At 41.4% G+C, this 23163-nt stretch overlaps 1 protein-coding gene across 1 annotated transcript in view; it reads left to right on the top strand.

Annotated features, from left to right (window-relative positions):
- Positions 1 to 2556: 2556 nt before the first annotated feature.
- Positions 2557 to 23163, top strand: part of VWA8 (von Willebrand factor A domain containing 8) — a 187576-nt gene continuing 166969 nt past the window's right edge. The window contains exons 1-3 of the mRNA XM_035322136.1: positions 2557 to 2747; positions 11867 to 11944; positions 22442 to 22572. Coding sequence (XP_035178027.1) covers positions 2618 to 2747; positions 11867 to 11944; positions 22442 to 22572 — 339 coding nt within the window. The 5' untranslated portion in view covers positions 2557 to 2617. The remainder of the gene's footprint in view (positions 2748 to 11866; positions 11945 to 22441; positions 22573 to 23163) is intronic.

The raw sequence follows: 23163 nt of genomic DNA, 5'->3' as shown, positions 1-23163 counted from the left end.
TGCTGCAAATGGAAAATTTGAGGCTGTACATAAGGCTGAATTTGAAGTTTTGGAAAAGCTGACTAATTTAGAATTTTAAGATAATACTTTAAGAAGCAAAACATTTTATAGATACATGACTCAGAAATGACTGAAATTTAAAGCATTTAGCTTGACAGGTATATATATACATATACACACATATAGAGGCAGAAAAAGGCTTTCTTTTACTGTGTGAAATTGCTGTGAATCTGTACAAAGTTTTGAAAACTCTGTTACCAGTATAGCATAAAATCTATTCAGTATTCAGGTTATGTATTTAATTGCTTGGATACTTGCTGCAATTACTACCATCTATTATTCTATAAATATGACAAGAGAATCAATTTAATCTTCTAATTTAATATCCTATACAAACCTATTTTCATAAATTATTCTATTGTTATTGCACCTCATTGGCATTCTTCTTGACTCTTGCTTAGCCTATCACAGAAACACAGAATGAATGGTTAAGGTTGGAAGGGACCTCTGGAGGTGCCCAGTGCTCAGCCGCCCGCCCAGCACAGCAGTGCTGCCTGGTGCTCAGAGGGAGCCTCCTGCCTGCCCCTTGGTGCCCACTGCCCCTGGCCTGGCACTGGGCACCCCTGAACAGAGCCTGGCTGAGGCCTCTTTGCCCCCTCCCCGTGGGGATTCACAGCCCTGGGTGAGATCCCCCTGAGCCTCCTCTTCTTCAGGCTGGGCAGTCCCAGCTCTCCCAGCTCTGCTCACAGGAGAGGTGCTCCAGGCCCTTTGTCACCTTGGTGGCCCTCTGCTGGGCTCTCTCCAGCATGTCCAGGTCTCCTGTTTTGGGGCGCCAGAACTGGACACAGAAATCCAGATGCTACCTTTAGCCTCCAGCATTCATGATTTCACTTTACAATAAATTAGGGCAATATCCATAAAAAGGATGTTTTGATTTATTTTACGCTGCCTTAGACCCAGAAAGCAGGTTCACAGACCTATATTAGGTACTCAGAACAGAATTTACACCCAACCAACATGGCAGCCAACGTGAAACACTGAAGATCACTAAATCTCACAGCTTTGACATGTTTAGAGCACCTAACGCTGAGCTGCAGAAAATGCATAGAGGCTCATTATATGATCATATGCAAAAATGCATATGATCATATATGCAATATGCACATTGCATATATTCATAACTGAGAACATCTTTTTTGGGCTTAGAAATCTAAGTCGTCTGTGTTTGAACAGATGATTAACTCCCTCTTTAGCAGTTGTCCTTTGGGATAATTGTTCAATGCTTAAAACAGGCAGGAAATGGGAGATTTATTGGAGGAAACTTCTCCCAGCCCTGTGCATACTAAGATACCAAAAAAAAAAAAAAAAAAAAAAAAAGAAGTACAGGTAACAAAGATGGTGACTTGACTCTGGACTCGACCTGCAGTTAAGCTCTCTGTTTACCTCCTCAGTAGTGCTAAGATTCAAGTTTCAGCTGGATTTTCTTTGAAACTAGTCCTAAACCATTCTTTTCTGACATTCGGACCTAATGAAAGTCTCAGTTTTTAACAAAATACTTTTAAATATATTCAAGAGCAGCAACTTTAGTTAAAACGTGAAAGTTTTGAACTCTATTTTCATACCATTATCTCTATAAAAGTCTCATATCTAAACTCTCCGTGTAAAATGTCACACCAGGGGAATTTCAGTGTTGGTTTAATTTCTTCGTGAGGGAAAAAAATCATATATATATATATATTTCAGTGTATTAAAGAGGTGGCCCTGGAACAGTAGGGCACATTAATTTAGCAAGCTGTGACAGAATTTGAGAAATTAGAAAATACCTTTTACATGTAAATTTATGTCAGGAGCTGCTCCCCATTCTTTGTTTTCCGGGCTGCTTTAAACATCTCTGTTTTAAATGTTTTACAGACTTCAGCCACTTCATATGAAAAATCATGTCTTTCTCGTAGCTAGCACTCCACCCATCCTTACTGATCACAAACCCAAACCTGCCACCTGATACGTCAATACCTTTTTTTTTTTTTTTTTTTTTTTAATGCCTTGCATGACTGATAAATTCCTGCCTTTTTTACTTAAAAGCTTCAAACTTTAAACTCTTTATTTGTGGAGCTGTAAGATGCGGTTTGCTGCCTGAAAGTGACAAGGCAGATTAAGATCTCCCTGAGACGAGCCCTGCGCAGTGTTTGCGGGAGCGCACTGCAGCGCTTCGGTGCCCCTCCGTAGCCCACCGGCAGGATCTGGGCCTCTGCTTCCAGGGGAGCAGCCCTCCCTTTCCCCAGGGACGCGGAGAAGCGAAGGCATCTCGCATTCAAGGAGAGGCCGGCAGAGCCGGGGCTGCTCAGCCTGGAGAAGAGGAGGCTCAGGGGGTTCCCCCCAGAGCCTGGGAGGGCCTGCAGGGAGCGGACAGGGCGCTCGCAGCGCTCCATCTCCCCTTTGCCCCGGTGTCTTCTCGCCCCAACGCCGCCCCCACGCCCGCCCCGGCCGCCGCTGGGCCCGGCTGTAGTTTCCGGCGGGGCGCTGTGCGGCGGCGCTTCCCTCCCCTTCCCTTCCCCTCCTTCCCTTCCCCTCCGCTCCCTTCCCTGCCCGGGCCGGGCCCGGCGGCCTGCCCTCGGCCATGCAGCGGCAGCTGCTGTGCCTGGGCGGCGGGGCCGGGGCCCCCGCAGCGCGCAGGGTCCGCCTGCTCCTGCGGCAGGTGCTGGCGCCGCGGCCCGGCCGCCCGGAGCTCAGGGCGCTGCACGGCTCAGGTAACGTGTGTCCCCCGGGACGGGACCCGGCTCCCCGCAGCCCCTCGCCCCGGGACGGAGGGGTTTTGTCCGGGGGTGTGTGTCCCCAGCCCTCGGGGAAGCCCGGAGGGTTGGGCTGTGGGCTCGTGGTGGTGGGTGCCGGGCACAGGCTCTCCATAGCTTCTCCTTCAATATCTGCCACCCATGGAGAAGCAGGAGGAGCCCCTACTGCAGGTTCTTCACTGCTGAGGTTCAGTGCATCCCATGCGCGTGTCGTAGGACTTTGGCACTCCACGAAGGCAAAGCTGCTGTCAGGGCTCCCAAGGCAGATGTGTGCATGAGCTTCTGGAAAAGGATTCCCACAAACGCTGGTAACAGCGCTGGGGCTGACCTTGAGCTCGCACATGCCGGGAAGGCTGACCTGAACTGCCCTGGGTATCCTCTGGTGCCCTCCGAGACAGGTGACGGCCCTGTGCGGAGCAGGACTGGTGTTCGTAAGCGGGGTCGTATGCCACGGGTAGCTGGCACTTCTTGGGACGAAAGCCAAAAGCATCAAAACTGCTAAACATAGAGGGAACGATGAAACAGAGTCACCGAGAGGCTCTGGTGGCCGGGCGCTCGCTGAAGCTCTTAGTTACACCCCTTACATACCATTTGCCTCCTCTTTTATTTCTTGAGTTTGTGTATTAGTTGACTCCAGTTTGTTTCTTATACATGTATTTGCTTCCTTGAGGAGCCTCTGAGGAATAGATAACCACCAAATCCTTTCAAGACTTGTTGAATAAAAAATATTTGTGAAAAATATTGAAAATAACTAGTGTTATTTATCTTTAAAACGCAGGAATAAAAAGGAACAAGTTAACAGTTTTTGCCTGGAGAAGGTGCATCAGGACCTTACACCCCATTACTGGGATGACTAATGTTATAAACAAGGAGAAATGCAGTGAAATAAAACAGTAGCAAATGCAGTATTACCCAAGGTGCTTCATATGGTACTGTAAAATTTCGTGTTTTGGGACATAACTGACTGTAACTTAGCAATATTCATGAATATGCTGGGTATGCATATGAGTAGTAAAAGTATTCCCAGTTACAATTAATGATGGTAAGAGTTTTGGTAGGAGGATTTAAATCTCGTGCCTCAAAGCTCTAGACAGTATTGTAGTGAGAGACAGGAAAAGACGTGATGTGAGAGCTATTTGCTGTCTCAGGTGCTGAGACATGCCAGTCATCACAGTGGTTTGGGGCCTTGATATTAGGAATGCTATTCTTCATTTTCTTTTCGTGCCTTTTTTTTTCCCTCCCCATTTTATTTTAAAGATGCTCACATGTGCTCTTGTAAGCCCTGTCAGCCCTCTGAGGCTACTAAGGATCTGGAGATGGTCTCAAGTGTTGTTTGTGATACATATTTCTGCTATTTCTGGGGGGGTTCTCTAATGCAAGTCCTGCTGTAACAAGTGCCGAGGTTGCGTGTCTCTTCCCTACTGAAAAGGAAAATATTTTTAAAGGGCTGGAAGCTGTTAACAGGTAAACAGCAAATTGTTGTGTACACAGTAATTTGGATCTGACATCCCTGCCAGATCTGATTTACTCTCCATGAAGGTGCTTAAAGTTTAAGGGAGAAGCTGTTATCTGTTTTTGTCCTGTTGTATGTGAAGGAGTCATGCTCAGCCTTTCAGCTCTGCCTTGACAATGTAAATTTGTCTTGCTGGTGCCTGGGGAACTGCTTCCTCTGGGGGAACTGCTGGAACTATTTAGTAGTAAAGCTTGAGAGAAATCTCAGAGTGAAACACTGAGGCACACCGTGACCAAAGGGTAATGGGAGTAGCTAGGAAGGGTTTGGGCTTGCACAGCTTAGTGAACAAGGGAAACCCGATTTATAGTTGTAAATATCATGGAAGGATGTCTCTCTGATACTCATTTTTTTAATAGCTGTGATTTAAGCCTAAAATAGTGAGTAATACAGGAGATTTTGTCTGCTGGATGTAACCCAGTCAATTGTGAATACTGTGTTAGACTTCAAAGTCCTGTAAGGTTAATCATCAGTATATAAATCTAAGTGATTGTGGTAAATATTTGTCATCTGAAAGAAGACTGTGAATGGGAGGTGTTGTTTTTTTTTTGTCTATCACTGTCCAAAACCAAGTGATCTGGTTAATGATGGAAGTTAATGCACATTCCCTTTTCTGACTTTACCTGGGTCATTATCTTGTTGGAGTTCAAAGTGTTGACAGCTGGGAGTGTGGTGCTGGCAATATCTTGTTCATTTCACAAAACCCATCTGAAACACTTCCTTCTTTCTCTTAATGTTTATGCTGTTTTTCAGTGCCTCCTCATTTGTACTTATTTGATTTACAGCAAGGCCCTATCAATGGTTGCTGTGCCATCACAACTGAGAAGGCAGCGAATGGAAACAGGGACTTTTAAAGCCAGTTGTCCATGGAGTTATTTAAAATCCTGAGTTATTTAAAATTATTCTAACATTTAAGAGAGGAAAGGTTGGTGGCAAAAAAAAATGTGTCTTTTATTAGACTCACTGATATAGCTGGAAGAAAGGGATGAGCTGTCAAGCAGATAACCTTCAGGGTATATGTGGTCTTTGGTAGGCTTGCACAGTTGTTCTCATGAGTAAATGTCAGTAAATAGCTTCTGAGTTTTAATATTTGGCAGTTGTTCAAAATTTAAGTTTTACTGTTTAGCAGCTGTTACAATCAAGGTACGTGTCAATGTGTTTTGCAAGCCCTGCCTGTTTTAGTCCAGAAGGCTGAAGCTGAACCTGCTTGGCAAACTCGGGGTCTTTCTGAATGGTTGCGTAGGAGATGCCATAGTGAATTTTGAAGGCTCTATTTTGTTATCTTTTCAGTAAATAGGAACTTTTCAAAACAGCTCAGAGCAGCAGAACTAGGATTGTGGACTCGAGGAGTGCGGACTTTTGCTTCTTTGGGAGGTTGGTAGGCAGAAACCCTCAGATAACAACCAGGTGCCTGGGAGAGGTGAGCCTTTTTTAAAGAAACCTTAATGACAGCTCGGGAGCAAATGATCCTGCAGTGCAGGAGGATCCGGTATTCCAGCAGCAAATGCTTGGCCAAGCAGGGAACCTCTTGATGAACTAAAGCACAAAGCAGTAACATACAAAAATGCAGTAAGGAATACGGAGAGGCAACAGAAGAGGACTGTAGGAAAGTATTTTAGTATAAATACGGACAGAAGTATATACTTTTAGTATATACGGACAAAATCTGTACCGTCTGACAAGCTGCGGATCTAGATCTAGATAAACTTGAGGACTGGGTCAAGAGAAACCTCAAAAAATTCAAGAAGAAGCGTGAAGTTCTGCCACTGGCCTTACGTATCAGCTTTGCTGAAAAGGGCATGGGGTTGCAGCAGGCGTGTGGTTGAATACGAGCTGATGCTGCACTCTCATAGAGAATAAAGCAAACTACAGATTGCCCATACATCCTCCTAACGTAGCCCAATGGAAGGGAGAGTCTATCTCCTGAAGACACACCTGGAATTACATGTCCAGTTGTGGGTTTCCTAATTCTAGGCAAATTTTGAGAAGCTGATGAAGTCTGCTGGAGAATTATTTTAGGAAATTGTTAGGGGCTTAGAGCACCTGCTGGTGAGGAGAAGCTGAGCGGGCTGGGTTTGTTAGTCTTGCAACAGTGGTGCAGCAGGGCAGGAGGTTAGCTGGAAGGGTTGTGGACTGACCATCCTTGAAGGGTTCTGAGACTTCGTCAGACAGAGCCGAAGTGGATCTGACCCAGTCTGGTCACAAGCTGATGTTGAGCAGGAAGTTGGAGAAGATGGCCTTCAGAGTCCCTTCCAAACAGCATTTATAAGATTTTTTTTGGTAACTGATGGGGGTTGGACCCGATGATCTCTCGAGGTCCCTTCCAACCCCTACAATTCTGTGATTCTGTGAAATGGGCAGTTTAGCAATTCTTTGACGTGGTAAGTGTAATCCTAGGACATATTCTGAAGTGTGTGTATCGTGCATTTGTGGGATCCTCGTTGCATTAAACATTTTTAAAACTTTAATTTCACATCTTAAAACTTGTGCAACTGAGCACTGTCAGTGTCCCTACCTTTAGGTTATGCTGTTGGCCCAAATGAGAAATAGCTCTAGGCTAAGAAATGATTGTAAGCTTCTATCAGGGCTAGATGTCAGAGAAGTTTCCATGTTCACTTTGTTGATCCTCAAAAAATTGACAAAAATGAAGGAAAAGGATCACTTCCTAGAGGAAGCACAAAGATTTTGTTTTAGTGACGCTTTGGGCTTAAGTCAGTAAAGAGGACCGTGAGTCTAAAGTAGATAATTGAAAAATGAACAGTTAGCAAATTAGGAAGTCTAACAAAAATGTTGAGTAGAAACTGGGTAATGTTCAAATATTATGTTTGAAGCCATTATTTTGTTTTCTTGGAAATAAAGGAGAAACCATTTATTTTGCTCAGAAAAAAAAAGGCAACCTAGATGAGATTTTTTTTTTTTTTTTTTTTTTTTTTTTTTTGCTGAAGTTGGAGATGGGCTTTGTTGTGTAAACTCCCAGTTACTTCAGTGCTGTCAGCCTGCGGTGTCACAGCGGCAGCAGGTAAGCTCTACCTCATCTGTATGTGACAAGAGTGCAGGAGCAAACCTCGTGAGTGCAGGGAATGTATTTCTATCTGTGACACTGCTGTGTTTAGGAGGCTGCCAGTACCCACATAAGGCGCAGGATTAGTTTTGATGTTACCCAGTGACTGGGTACAATGCATGCAGCCGTGAAGATGCCCAGCAAGAGCCAGCATGAAATGAGAGAAATAAGTTGTGTAGATATAGCTGCTTTTCTTCCTGAAGAAAGTATTCAGAAAGGTTGAGAAAAACTGATTTGAAAGTGTTTCTGTTTCTTAAAAAAAAAAAAAAAAAAAAGTTGGCTCCTCAAGGATGAGGAATATAATTTAGAGATTGAACTTTTCTCTAACAAGTGTGATCTAATCCCATAGAAAGTCATGTTAGCGAGCCTGAGCACCTTCCCAATTTTAATATGCTTTTGCTGGCTCCACACAGGTGAATGGTCACATAAAAGCATCCATGCTGGGTGAGAAGAGAGGTCTGTCGGGTCCTCCTGTTGTGTACCAGAGCGGCCAGTGGGAGATGCTGGGGAAGGAGCCCAGGGTTTCTGCGCAGCAATGCTCTGCCAAAGGGCTCTGCCAGCCTCCGGCTGCTGCCTCTGCGCCATGGGGGCTCGGAGCAAGAGCTGGTGGTGCCTTCCCGCTCAGTGAACTGAGGGGAAGAAATAGGCCTGTTCACCTGAACACAAATTGTTTTGTAATGGGGAAAAAGCAGGTGTGTGTATTCATATCGTTACCTACCTAAAGCACAGCTCTGAAGAAGAGAGTATGTCCGATTCAGTGTGTTGTGGATGCTGGCTAGCTGCATATACCCATGTTAATCCCAGTTTCTTGGGGGATGCAATACAGACCTATCCTATCACATCGCAGAAAGAGGTCACTGCATATATTCAGGCTGTTTTCCTATCTCCTTGATTCAGAGAATCTCTTCAAGGTCCCGTTACTGGGTCATTGTATTTATGTGCCCCCAGTTGCTGACCCATATTGCTCTTAAACTCCCTGCTGTGTCTTTATGTTGACCACCTCCTCTATGGGATGTCCCACTTACCTTTACATTCTGGCTTATTTGTCTTTAATTACCTTTAAATTCCGGCTTTGTTTTAGCAGGCATAGCTTTTTGTACATCAGGCCCTGCTCGTATCCCACTGTTTTCCCCAAAGACTGTGATAACTAAAATTACTATTTTCTGTGTGGGAGATGAGAAACCAGGGCACATCGTCACCTCTTCACCTCTACCGCTTTTGTCCACACCAGTGCAGCAGGCGCTTGTGGGCTGGGTTGGAGTATTTATAGGGTGTTCCATAATTTGCAGCAGAGACAAATCGCTTGGGATACATGTTCCCAAATTGTGAATTTTGCTGATTTTAACACCACTGTTCTACCAGGCAGGCTGTTGTCTGCTCCTTGCCAGCTGGTGAAACATTGGGAAGAGGCTATCTGGGGTGGTATCTCTGCTCAAAGAGTTCGGAAACGCGGTGGAAATGGAATAACCAAACGTGAGATTTAAAAATAAGTAGAGAAGAAACAAATGAGACAAGAAAATCTAGCCCAGGTGGAAGAGTGTGATAAGATTAGTGGGCTAATCCCCCCTGTGCTCATTTAGCTAAGAAGAGACTATGCTGTCTTGGTTGGTTATTGCTTCAAGTTCTCATAAACTCTGTTAGTATTTTTGCTTTGTGGACAGATGCAAGGTTGAGGTAACATTTGTCTCCAGCCAGCAACAAAACTGTCAGAAGCCAAATGCACTTTGTGTTTGGGATTTGGTGTGCTTAGCTCTTCCCACCTCTTTCCTCTAGTTCCATTCCACCCTGATTTTCACTAAAAATACGTAGGGCCCATTGGTGGCTGGAATCCTTGCTGAATTTTGGAAACGACAATATGTGTTGGCCAGGGATTAGCATCTTATAGTCTGACATAAATACCACCAGAAAAGATGCATTCTCCATTTTTCACCTAGACCTAATTTTTTTTCTTTTTTTTTGAGAGTAGAGGAAAGCAACTAAGGCTTTTCAGTGCTGTGCCAATAAAACAGGTGATTAAAACTCTCTTGTGTAGATGATATCATCATTGCAGTGTATTAAAGGAGTCTGATGCCTTGTTGTTTTGGCATCTGGCATCTTGTCCCGCCTGTGTTTTGGACGGCTGCGTGTGCATGAAAGAGTATTTACAGTGGGAGCTGAGGTGATTCAAGCTAGAAGCTAATTAGTCATATACTCTTGTCTCCTTGCATGTTGGCTGGGGAATGGTGAGAAAATAAACTGGCACTAATTTCCTGAGGATATCTCAGGCAACCTGCTCTTTTTAGAATGTTAAAATTCTTCCGAGCTGAGCTAATGAGAGAGGTGTCAATTTTTGCAGGAAGCAGTGGGCCTCTACGATGCTTTCCTCAACTCGGAGGCATTTTGGTAAAGCCTTTAGCTGTTTCCCAGTGCGAAGGGATGGGTGGAGCTGCAGCAGAAGAAAGGGAATGGGAGGCGATGCCTGTGCAGTAAAATAGTATTTCTTGGTTTAAAACTTAGAGAAGTGGGCAAAACCCTAGGAGTGTCAAAGCCTACAGTGTCTCTTACTCCATGTGGTGGATGTTTTTTGTCTGACAGCTCTTTAAGTTAAATTTAATTGAATTTACAATATTTAACAGATTGCAGAACCTGTTCCAGGCAGGGAGAGGGGTACTGCTTGGTGTCACTTGACCTTAGGACCAGGGATGGACCCTTGGCTGCCGCTTATATGACAGCATTGCTATTGTGTGCCACTTTCTGGAAAGCCATTTTAGCACCATACCGTTGCATAAAATGCAGGAACAACCACCAGCTGGCCATCTTCTGTCAATATTTTATGGGAAAAAAAAATTGGTGGGCTAAGTATTTGGGCCTGGGGGGCTACATAAAAACCCAATTGCAGGCATATATGTCTGGCCGTGAATCCCAGTCTCGGGGACATTGCTGAGCACTTAAATTTGGGAGTAAACCATCTGCAGTGCTTTCTTCATCGCTTCCTGTTCGTTGCTGTAGGTGGTGCCTTGCTGGCTGTATGAACCTAGTGCTACATGGGTAGCGTTTCCTATGGATGGTATGAGTAGCATCAGTCTGTAAATACTCAGTCCTGAGAGATCTGCAGTTACACCTGGGTACACGAGTAAAGAACTGCGTTGAAGTGCACAAGTATAGTCACTGGTGATTGAAAGGAAAGTAGCTGTATGCATGGGAGCAGTTTTGGTTGCCTCTGTCAGTTTGGACAAGCTTGCTCTTCAGCATCACCCTCTCTGTTTCCAGCATTAGCCTTCTGAACTCACTGACTCCTTAGGTAGTGCTGGACGCAGGCAAGTGTAAGCTGCGTCCTCTTGGATGCTGCCGGACAACATAACAAAAGGATTTGTGGAGTTGGATCTTGTTCACTGGCTACGTCTTTCCTACATCTCATTTCTCAGAAAAACACAAGCATAAACAGTTCTAAAACTTGGCCTCGGTTCATGGAAAGGTGGTGTAATCAGAGTGCTGTGGCAAAACTGCACCCAGAGCACAGTCACTGTAATCCCCTCCATCCTCACGAGCACACTGCTGAGCCTGTTAGGCAGTGAAGGTGCCATTATCTTCAGTAACAGGAATGGCAAAAACATCATTTTTCTGGAGTCATCTTAGCTTTGTGGTCTTAATACTTATGAACTTGTTTGCATGGCCCAGATGGTCTTGAGGAAAACAAAACAAAACAAAACAAAAAAAAAACCTTTGAGTTTGTTACTGCTCTGCGGCTCTTTTTCTTGGCCTCGTGGGTTTTGGCTGTAGTGATGTTTTTCTGTGTGACCACTGCCTTCTTGGTGCTCGCCCATTTCCTGGCTGCAAAGTAGATTTCAGTTCTGATTTCCATGAGAAAGTACACAGGGCATGCCTTGCAGTTTAATTCAAGCCCTCCAGTGCAGAAAGACAGATAAGAGGGGCAGGTCCTAGTAAGTGGCCAGTAAACAAAATGGCAGGTGCTTTAGTGTTAGTGAAATCCAGAGCAAGAAATGCTCAAGACCTCTCAAACCTTGAAAAGGTGCCAAATTCTACAGCTGCGTAGTCAGAGAGTGCAGGAAGGGCCCATTGGTGTGAATATATCGTTTTATACCTCCAAGAGACACCGTTTCAGGCTGCCTGAATACTCAAGAAAATTATCATCCCTAGAAGTGTTTTTCACTGCTATTTCTGCAGCCAGGCAAGGATTTCATTTAAAGAAGTCACCAATGGTATCTGGAAGAGGGTTCTATGGTGAGCTGGACTTCCATAGCTCCCAACACAGTAAGTTACGGTTATAACAGTAAAAGGAAAGAATTGAGGAACATTTATTGAACGTAAATTTTACCAGCACCTGATCTACCAAAAACCAGCAGAGCCTCATTAGATCTCAGACACTTTGGAGGCTGCTCTGTGGACACACGGTCAGCCTTACAATAGCAGGTTTATGATGTAAACTTAATATAAACATATTTTACACTTCACAAATTTCTAGGAATTAAAAGACTTTTCTTCTTTCTCTCTCTCTTTTTTTTTTAGGTGATGCTGTCACTATTGGAGATGTGTCTTTTAAACTCAAAACACCGAAGAACCCAGAACTTGTTCCACAGAACTACAGTAAGAATCTGCTTTCCTTGTGAATTGGTATTGAGGCTTTGTTCTAACAACTTTTACATCCTCTAATCACCCCACTGACTTTGCTGAAATTATCTAAGAGATGTGTTTTGAAAAAGCATGCACATTGGGGAAGGCTATCTTTACTGAGTGAATCATACCTCTGCTTCAGCAGGTTATATAGGAATCCCTTAACTTTGACTGTAAGTTGTAACGTTAGTCAGTGGGATGGTAAAAGGACTCATGTAGGTTTACATATTTTCTCATCCATCAATTACTTCTAAAAATAATACAGTAATCTCAAGTTGATCATAAAGCTGTGGCAGTTTAAGATCACTATTCAGTTGCAATATGATTATATTTCTTAAGAGTTTTCTGCTATATGAGACGTGTATGAGATTTTTCTATTGTGATATTTAGTATTTCCAGATTTTCATAATAATGTTGTAAGCAAATATACATATCTTCAAAATCCATCAAGTTAATGAGAAGTCAGTTAAAAGTACAATCACACAGTAAAAATGTACAATCAAGTACTTAACCAAAGTCATTGCTCACTATGCAAATTTGCAATGTGCCTATGTGTACTTACAATCGATTCACATTATGTTTTGGTACCTTATTAAAAAATACCAACTGTTCATAGCCACCTGTATTTCCTCCTCTTTGTTTGTTGAGACTACACGCTTCTGAGCTTTTCCTTTTTCTACCGTGGATCAGTGAATGAGTCAGGCTTTGGTTGTGGCATTTCCTAGCGCAGTACGGGACAACTCTTCACTGTGGATCCAAAATGGTCGCTTGCTATTTCACATATGGGGCGCTGGATGTCTAAAATAAAATCAAACAAGAAACGAACAAAAGCCACTGATTATTCCACCCAGATAGATTTTCAGACTAAAACCAAGCACACGTGCTATTCTAGAGGTGTACATGGGTCTTACACTATGTTCAGAGATGGCCACACGCTGAGAACTCCCAGTCCCTGTTCTTACTGGGCCTGCAAGATCCTACAGCTGGAATCTGGAGTGTAGTCATTCACTTCAAGTGAATTTGCTCTCCAACGTGTCTAAATTCATTCCAGGACATTTGAGGAGGACACCAAGGAAATTGCAGGGTGATTTTGTGTGTGTGTGTGTTTTGTTTTGTATTTTGGATGGGAAGGTTAGTAGTTCTTGTTGTGTTTTGAGGCGGTACAGGTATGCAGTGAGTGCTCCTGCCACAGGGTCAGAAAAGGCAGGAGCTGCTGCGTGGACATTTATATTGTTGCGTTCTTAGGCAATAGTGCCGAAGGTTGCCAGACATTCCTTATTTTGTAATAACTGTGGGTTCATAGACCTGTGTTACTATCGCCGTGTTTCAGCTAGTTCCTTAACTTTCCTCTTTGCGAAATGCAGACCTTCCTCCTGAAGTGTAGAATCTTTCTGCAACTTTTTTGCATTTAGGATAAACTGCAGATGCATAAATAATAAACACGTATTGACCTGTTTGTCTTCTGAGAAGTGTAGCAGGAACAGCGAAAGGGAGATTTCATTTGTGTTCAGTCAGTAACTAGTCTGAGGCCTGCCAGACAGCTCTGCACCTGAGTCAGGGACTTCTTCCCACAGATTCCCACAGGCACGAGGCCATGACACCTTCCTGCCAGGTGATGTAAAGTACCAGAGATGTCCTATGGCGTGTGTCACTCCTTGCTTTTACAGGGTAGCCCACGGAGAAAGGGTTTCTGTTTTAGACTGTGCTAATACTTCCCATACCTTGTGAGCTCCCTGGGAACGTGGCCAAACAGTTGAGAAATGCTGCTCTGTGTTACTACTTTTTATAGCTTCTTAAACTATAAACGATAGTTTTTTTTGTTGTTGTTGTTGTTGTTGTTTTTTATCACTCTTTTCTATGCTTATTTTATCATCCTGATCATGAGCTAAGTACATCGGTTGTCTAGGTCAATGAGTACTGTGATCCATTTTACTTACTTACATGTCTTTTATGTTGTTTTGCTTGCTGATTTTCTGTGCTGTACCAAATGTGTTAATTTTAACAATGCCTCTGCCTTCCACTTTTCTGTACTTTAGAAGTCCTTATTACATGCTTTGGTAAATTTGTGCTTTCCTGCAACATAAACGTTAGCTCTGTGTGACAACAGCAGCATCTCTTTCAGTTCTTTGGACTAGAAAAATAAGAGAGGTTGAAAACGTGGCAGAATCAAATAATAAGTTTTTTTTAGTGATTATAAGAAGGAAAAAGTGGTGGTTGAAAACTAACTAAAATTAAACTGTACAGAGTTATGGGATTTTAGCTAAAATCTGTTTCTACAACTAAAAGTGAAATTTATCAGCAAATATTGCATGTATTATTAGTTGCTTCTCTTGTATAGTAATAATAACCGCAAGGAGCCTATGTCGTGCTTGGAATATTGTTGTTCATCAGTATTCATGTGCTTAATAGTATGATTATTTGAGGTATATGGTTTTGCTTATAAATCCAAATATTAAAGTAGCTAAATGAAATAAAAATCAATTTCTAATACTTCAGTACATATTTTTTTGTGCAGTTTCTATTTAGGAAATTTTTATACTTCAATTCTTAAGTTTTATGTTTATTTAGTATGGAGAACAAAGTTTTACTACCGTAGTTAAATTAAGTTGATTATATTGGCTCCATGTAAATTATATCTTCTTTGTGAGGCATTTAGAGAGTATAAGCATTACTTACTGAGCACATTTTTAAGTGAGTTTTTGTTTTGCTGTGTGAAAGATTGTGCTGTAGATACAGGGTGTCTTAGTTTAAAACAATGAATGTAATTGCATATTTGTGCTCATCTGTAAACTAAAATGTCCTATCTTTTCAAGTGTTTGAATAGTAACTAATACTGAATTTAAAAGGATCAAGATACTTACCTCAATTCCTTTCAACTAAGGCTAGGAATAGTTTGGACATCCAGGTAAGTGGGAAATTCCCCCAAAAACGTCTTGAGTCACTTAGCCCTTGTAATGTTTGCAATGAAGTAAGAACTAAGAGGAGGGAACTGAGGCGGTCACAGTTCATTTACTAGTACTGCAAATAACACTCCTATCTAGCTCATCATATGTGTAGGGTAAGCTTCTGCTCTTGCTATTCTGCCAGATAACAACTGTGGTAAAATTCAGTAATGTTGAAAGTGCATATCTATAATTTACAGCAAATTTTAGGGATGTTATAACTTATTCTATACTCAGCATTATTATTCTAGGCTTAAAAACAGACTTAAGAAGCTGTAAAAATAAAATAAAATGGTAGCACAATAAGGAATGTAAATGTATTAAGTACCTACAAAACCCTGGCTTTGTCATTTTGTCACATAATTGATACCAAAATACTGTATTCTTTGTGTTACCAAATTAAACTGATTTTTTAAAGCCCTTTTTTGAACCTTGTTACATTTTGTAGAAAAGCATAGGATATGTGCTGCTGGTTACCTTCCGTTTTCGTGTCCTTGATTTTTAGGTTTACGTTAGGTACGTACAGCCTCAATACGAAGTACTCCATTTTGTACGCTAATATAAAACATTAGTTTGTTTTGCTATTGTTGGCCAATGGCTTTTTCTTGGAAGATAATAATTAAAGGTACATAAAATCTAAATTGTTCTTATTTCTTTTCATAAGTGACAAGTAAAAATGAGTCATACACAAGGGAATTTTGTTAATGGGGCTTCTGTCGTAACTATGTCTGACATTCTAGAAAGCGGGCACTTATTTTTGCTCTGCTTGTTCTTTTATCAGTTAAAATAAAACCTACATTTTTTTAAATCTCACAGGGCCTGCAAAGCATGATAATTTCTTTAATTATAACTTGCAGAAACTTTGTATGGCTTTCCATGGTGGTTTAGATCTAACATTGAATTATGAAAATACAATTTATTATTTGTTTTTTTAAATGTTGAGTTCAACTCGGTGCACTGCTTTTGTTAATGGTTTCTGGAAATTTTATGAAAATGATAATGAACCTGATATTTTGTGTTTATTAATCTTGACAAAAGAATTCCTAGCATACCTCTTCCAGTGCACTTTGTTCGATGACAGTGGATCCTCGTTAGGGCTGGAAATGTGGCGTTCAGTTGCAATGCTGCGTGGGCTCTGCTCTCTGAAGGTGCAAATGCATTTGGGAATTTGGCTGTATTCCTATTGCAGGTAACTGTGTTGAATTGTGGAAGGTTAGTTTCAAAGAAATTGTGGTTTTATGCCGTATGTTAGGAGTCTGAGCACCCTCCCCTCGAAAGTGAAATGCGTGTATACGTTAGGGGGTTCCGTGCATCTCACTCAAGTGATAAATCTTGGTAGTTTGGTCAGTTGTGATATATGGGAGGCTTGTTAATGTGAGGAATTTAAACAGAAGGTTTTTGCATATAGTAATGAAATACAAGAAGAAAATAGTACTAAAAGGAATTATATGGTTGAAGGGGATTGTTTTAATGTTGAGGAAATCAGGGATATTTCTGTGCAGTAGGATCAGTGGTGTCAGCAGCTGCTTTTTTTTTTCTGCTTCATCTGAAAGCTCAGTATTGCCTTAACAGTAAGATGCCTCCGTGTCCTTGTCCCAGAACGGTATGCACCGTTCACAGAAGCAGAGAACAAGTGTGTGTGTTCAGTTCTTGCTCGAAGGAGCCTCAGCTTTGTGCTGGAATGTGCCTTTCTCCTCTCTGTTTACTTTAAATCTGCGAGTTGCTGAATGCAACACATTACGGAGACAGGTTGGATTGCAGGATGACTGTAATTCCCTGTTAACAAAGATTTTTGTCATTTCTTTTCTTCTTTCCTGGCATAAGGAAAGATGTTTCTTGTCAGAGGTGGTGATTATTTCAGCACTTAGTTTTCTTGTAGCCTTGCAACTGATATGCTACTTGCCTGTTAGCACCTAACCAAGAATCTTAAATCGTGCTTTTTTGTCAGTGAAGCTCTGAATGTTTTACACCATTATCCTCATTTTGTCTATCCCGAGAGTGAGGCAGAGGGAGACACATGGGCATAGAAACCTTCAGCAAAGATCCAGGTGCAACGCAGGACGTTGTCCAAACTGTCCATTGTGCCTCAGAGCAGGGTCTGCTGCATCCGAATCATTCCGGTGGCTGTTTACCCACTGTATTCTTTAAGTGTGCTAGTGATGTAGATCCTAGAACCAATCAACCAGTCTGCACAATTTGCTCCAATAATTAATGATTCTTTTGTGTGGGGGAAAAAAAAAAAAAAAAAAAGATACCACATTTAGATCTTTTTGGACTCACTTTTAATTCACCAGGGTTCCTTCTATCTACCGTAGCCATGTTGTGCAGATTACTTTTTCTCTTCACTGTAATTGTGTCTTGCATATTGGAAAACAATTGTTAAGATTTTCATTCATTTCTAGGCTGAATTCCAATATCTTTACCTTCCCCTTGTCTTCTAGACTTTGTAGACATTCTTCTTGGTCTTTTCTAGAATCACTCCAGTGTGTTTCTGCTTGATTGAGCTCTTGTACCCAAAAGCAGACATGATATGGCCCTCCAGCGGGACATTGAGCTACAGATTGAGCTAACTGCTCTGGCTATGTATTTTCCAATGAATTGTACATCCAGCTAAGCACAGTTTCATTTATAGAACCACAGAACCATTAAGGTTGGAAAAGACCTTCTGGTCCAAGATCATCTGGTCCACCCATCCCCCTACCACCAGTGTCACCCACTAAACCATGTCCCTAAGCACCACGTCCAACCTTTCCTTGAACACCCCCAGGGACGGTGACTCCACCACCTCCCTGGGCAACTTGTCCCAGTGCCTGACTGCTGTTTCTGAGAAGAAATGTCTCCTCATTTCCAACCTGAACCTCCCCTGGCACAACTTGAGGCCATTCCCTCTAGTCCTATCACTAGTTACCTGTGAGAAGAGGCCGACCCCCAGCTCCCCACTACTTCCTTGCAGGTAGTGCATATTTGTATGTCACTAAGAGAAACTTAGTCTTTTGAATCCCATGCAGTGTTCTTTCCAGAAAGATGTTTGATTTTACATGATTCCTTTATACTCCCTTTTCATTTATACTCAAATGGAGACAGTGATCTGCCTATGTAGATCTGATACATAGATCTACACATGACTGCTGTGAGGCAGGCGGCTCAGAGGAATTAATGATAAATAGGTTTACAGTCTTATCCAGGGAGGTAACTTCACCCTTTCGAAGCCCCTGCAAAGACTCCCAACTTGTTTCTCTACCACCGCAAGAACAAAAATTGTTGGAATGAAGGCTGTTTCCATGAAAAGTTTACGAGGAAAAATAGTATTCCAATGAAAACTGACTGTGATGCAACCGCATTGTGAGACTTTAGAACTCCTTGGGTTTAGTGCATCAGCGTAAAATTGGAAGAGCAGCAGTGTTTTCCTTGTAAAGTGCTAAATGAAAGCAGCTGAAAGCAGGCCACACATGAGTGCCTTTCTCTTCGGCTCAGCCACCCTGCCTTCTTCACTGTGCTGGGCAATGCACACTCTTCCTTCATGTTCCCCCTAACATGAAAAAGTTGTGAAATGCATCTTTGGAGAACTCTTTTTTTTTTTTTTTTTTTTTTTTTGTGACTATTTACCCTTTTAAAAAATATGTCTATGTTTTTAGACAAAGACCTCCCTCCTTGTCCCCTGCTTCTTCAACCATATTTTAGAGTATCCACTCCCCTACACTGGGTGTGCTGCAAATGGCTGTGTAAACTGAAGGAGCCCCTCAGGAACCAGAAGAGAGGGAGATCTTTTTCCTGAACTTTTTTCATGAACTTTTGCATCTCCTGAAAAAGAAGAACCATTCTCAAACTCTGAGCGTGTGCTGTAGGGCATGCAGTGGTCTTTTTTGAGTATGCAGTGGTCTTTTTTTATTCTGTTCAAATGACACACACTGGTGTCTTCTAAGTGCCAGTTGGTTATTTTGTGATTCACCAAACCAGAGTCATCCAGGGACATGAGCTCTAACGTATTTTGTATCACATCTGGAATAGATATTCTTGGGAATTGGTTTATTTATGTCTGCATCTGAGCAGTGGGAAGAGGTAGGTGTTTCCGTCATTTATGGGATTTCTTCTGTAGGTGGGACACAACAACTTGCCAGCAGATACTGTCTGCTATCTCCAGTGAATCTTATGGCTTCATTGAGTGTAGCATATGCCAAGAATTCAAGTATGAGTGAACTGGAAAATTTCCGAGGCTAGCATAGCCATTTCAGTCTTGGTTTTATCAAAAGCTGATTTGTGGATCAAACGACAACAGCAGCTGCTGCATTTCCTGCAAAATCTGTCTAAAACATTTTCTTTATTCGGGGGCTTCTCAATTCCACTTTACTGCTCACTTTACAAAATATTTTTGCAGATTCTGCTAGGTGTTCTTCTTACCACACGTGAAGCAGTGGTATAATGCCATTTCTTTCTCCAGCCATCCTCAATGCACAGGAATAGAAAATTGTAGCACTGACTACTCTTCTGCATGTGCCAGATGGCGTCTTTGAGAATACGCTGTAGAGGCTTCCTACGCACCACCCTGCAGATTAAGAGTATAGGGCCAGCGACTCAGCTAGTGCAAATCAGCAGAGTGCCACTAAACAGCAAACCCAGTTTGCATTAGATGTTATCTGACTCATGGGATAATTAATAAAAACTGCTGTAATATACATGCTGATGCTTTTTTCAGCTAATTTGCCTTGTCTTCGAAATGTCATAGAAAATGATTGTGTGCCTCTTGCAGTAAAGTTAACATAGAGTACTTGAACAGAGAGGGTTTTTTTCAAGTTGTATTAGGCATAAAAGCTTTGCAAAGCAGATACCACAGTAAAAGTAGTCTAAATATATAGAAATAATATACAAGGTACTGCGCGTGTACTTCTGACATTTCTTTTGAAACGTGTCCTGTGCTTTGGAAATAGTTGATGCAGCATAGACTGTGTGCAAAGGAAATTTTATTGTTCCCTGATTTTAGAAGGAAATAACTGAGAAACTGAAATAGGGTTAATATATTGGAGAGATGTACAGATATTGCACGTTACAGTAGAAGGAACTGAAGAGTGGAAGCTGCCGTCATGGAAGTTCACTTTAGGAAATGCTTTCTTTGAATTCTCGGCATTATTTCTAGCAGACTTCCTTTGAGTGAGTTTGCAAACGGGCAGTGTACTGACTGTGAAACGTATTAAGAACGTATTATGATTGATCCAGCTGTAACCTGTATATGTGAAGAAAGATTTGAATGAAGAAGCAATGAAACTACATTCTAGTAACTTTATCAGTGAGGCATTCTGTCTTTTGTGACTTTCCCCAAAAGCCAGGTTAGGAAATCACAACTGATATTTTTTTTAAGTAGCATTTTGCATATTTGTATTTCAGAGCACATTTGTACTGTTTACATATAACCAAGAGAACATAAGTGCACTGAAATGCATTAATGTTTGGGGGGAAGGGGGGGGGGTCATGTTCCTAAGACTTAGATTTTGAGTGCTGCGTGCTTATGTTCTCTTTTACACGACAGTTTGTCTTGCAGATGCTGCTGAACGTTCTTAAATCCTGTTTCTATTTATGGTGCCGCTTTTAAGCTTGACCCGAGTTTTTTCTTGAGGCCATCCTAAAAATAAAAAAGATAGCTACACATATTAATGTGAAATACACCAGAGGCGTTTGTTGTCATGCTCTGTCAGTGCTTTGAATGCATGAGTTTTGACATGAAAGAATTCAGCGTTTCAGCAAGATTTGCAAGCTTATTTGTCCAATTTAGGTAATGTAACTTTTTTTTTTCTTGTAACAGCTGTTACAAAAATGCCTTAGAGGCACTCACAGTGTATTCATACAACAGGTAGAAGTAATAATGAACGTGCTTTCTCAGTGAAATCTGATTGCAATTTTAATGGTACCTTTAATAAAACACTTGTGTGTGTGGTGCTTTTCAAATTACCGTACTTTTAAAGCAGTAGAATTTGGACGGAGCAGTTCTAGCGTGCTGCATTAGCCCTTATTTTGTGAGAAATATATGTAGTAAGAACCTTCTTCATTTTCTGAGAATCTAACAAAGGAACGTGTTGTTCTCTGTGAGGCACCTATTTGTGTGTATTGGCCTGTGGTGCGTGTGATGTGCATAGCTTTGGGAACAAACAGTTTTGCAGCAGAGAAGAAGAAAATACTCTTACATGCTTACAATTTTACCACACCAGCATAGGAGAGGACAGTATCTTCCATATTCCTGGGCATGTTAATGACAGCTGTTCAAAAACAAAACAACCTGAAATGTTTATTTACAATTAATGTGATAATCCAACACATAGATTGCTTATTTATGTGTGAGTTATTTCTGTTCATTATTGGTGGTAAAGATATGGTAGATTTCACTGGAAGTAGGAGATTTCTGGTGGTTTTCCTGAGTGACAGATCAACGTCTTCACTAAAATTTTTTGATAAAATTTTCCTTAGTCATCCTCATGCTGAAGAACCTTACTTAAACTTCATAAAATCTTGTACTGTTTCCGTGGTTTTATAAAAATTAATTTTGATTGTGATTCACAAAAACACAGAGGTGAATTGGAAGCCTTGTGAGTTGAAGGGTGCTATTGCTTGCTGTCTTTTAACTTTGCCCTTTCCCCTGCCTCAGGAAAGCTAATGTAGGACCAAAGTTTGTTTCTTAAAAATTTGACTTCTAATTGCAACCAACAGCCACATTGGAAAAAAAAAGGGGGAAATAAACAACTATTAATTTGAAGATTTAATCTTCTCCTGCTTCTTTCTTATTGTACTTCACATGTATCTACAGCATCCCAGGCGCCACCCTCGAAGCCCTAGCTTCAAACCCTATCATTGCTCTTGTCAGATTGTTCTGAAAGCAACCATATACACACATGCATAAATAAACTTCCCTCCTGGCTTGCTTGTGTTCTTGCTCTCCTCCCGTGCTAGTTGGTGCTTTTTGCTCATTTCTGAGACGTGTAATGTAAGCAGGAGTGCAGTTGTCTTTTAAGGAAGTAGCAAGTTAAATGTATCCTGAAAATTAATCTTTTTAGTGTGATGCGAGCATAGGATTTACTTTTTTAAAGTTCACAATTCACAAAAGCATTGGGATATAGGTTGTATGAGTCTTTACAAGTCATTAATAGCTTATTTTTATTATGAAAAATTGATGCTGACAAGTCTTTGCATTGATGAGCTCAGTGTGAAATAAAGATCGACAACTTTTTTGTCTTGTTTTACTTTTTTAAAGGAGGGCGTTGTGCAGAGAGAAAGGCAGTGGGTTACCCCCTTATATCAATACTTATATCAACTTTGATGTAAACTAAGTAGTAAACGTAAATTAATAAAACTGATAAAACTGATGTAAACTAATACAAACTGTGCCTGGAATCCCCTGCTCTCCAGTTACGTTTTAGGATGTTTTATGCTTTAGGATGTTTGTGTCTTTGTTTTGGTTTTGGAGATAATAACAAAAAAATGTATAAATGGCCAGGTATCTCTAACACGTTTGGCATTAAATGTTATCTTTATTTCTCTTTCAAAGTGACAGATTCTTTGGCCCAGTCTGTAATACAGCATTTAAGATGGATAATGCAGAAAGATCTTCTTGGCCAAGATGTCTTCCTTATTGGTCCTCCTGGGCCCCTCCGGCGATCTATTGCCATGCAGTATCTGGTATGTATATGTTGGTTTAAATTCTTGGAGAAATAGTCATTAATGTCAGTTAGATGCTCTTCTACTAGCCAAACTCTGGGAAGTAGTCCTAGAAAGTCTTAACAGCAAGCAGTTCTAGGAGGTAAATAACTTTTTCCATAAACACACTTTCTGGAGTTCAGTTTGTTTTAGATGAATAGAAAGTACAGACATTTTAATACATGTTTTTCTGTCTAAACTCCAGGGGAAAAAAATAGTTGGAAAACTGTGTTACCATATGCTATCACAAATGGAGAAACAGTTTGTTCTAGGCATTATGTATGTTAGATTAAGATATCTGCCTACTGTTAACAGACAACAAATCGTTTTTGCTTCATTGCATAAAAAAAGAAATGAAGGAAAGGATTTAGGAGAGGAGTGTTCTGAGTAACATTTGAGAACAGTTATCATGAGTGATTAGGAAGAGGAGACGCGTGTATGATCCGCTCTTGGAATGTGGGAAGAGCTTGCCTACATCCATCTGCATGAACCATGGCAGCACCATGTGCAAGATTTCACATTTAAGTCATTGGTGCCCTTAAATGATCGGGAAGGGGAGTGGTTGTCTGCTTC

The sequence above is a fragment of the Oxyura jamaicensis genome, chromosome 1 (assembly GCF_011077185.1).
Source record: "Oxyura jamaicensis isolate SHBP4307 breed ruddy duck chromosome 1, BPBGC_Ojam_1.0, whole genome shotgun sequence".
Classification (NCBI taxonomy): Eukaryota; Metazoa; Chordata; class Aves; order Anseriformes; family Anatidae; genus Oxyura; species Oxyura jamaicensis.
Note: the sequence above shows the minus strand (reverse complement) of the source record. Positions and strands in the feature narration are given on the sequence as shown.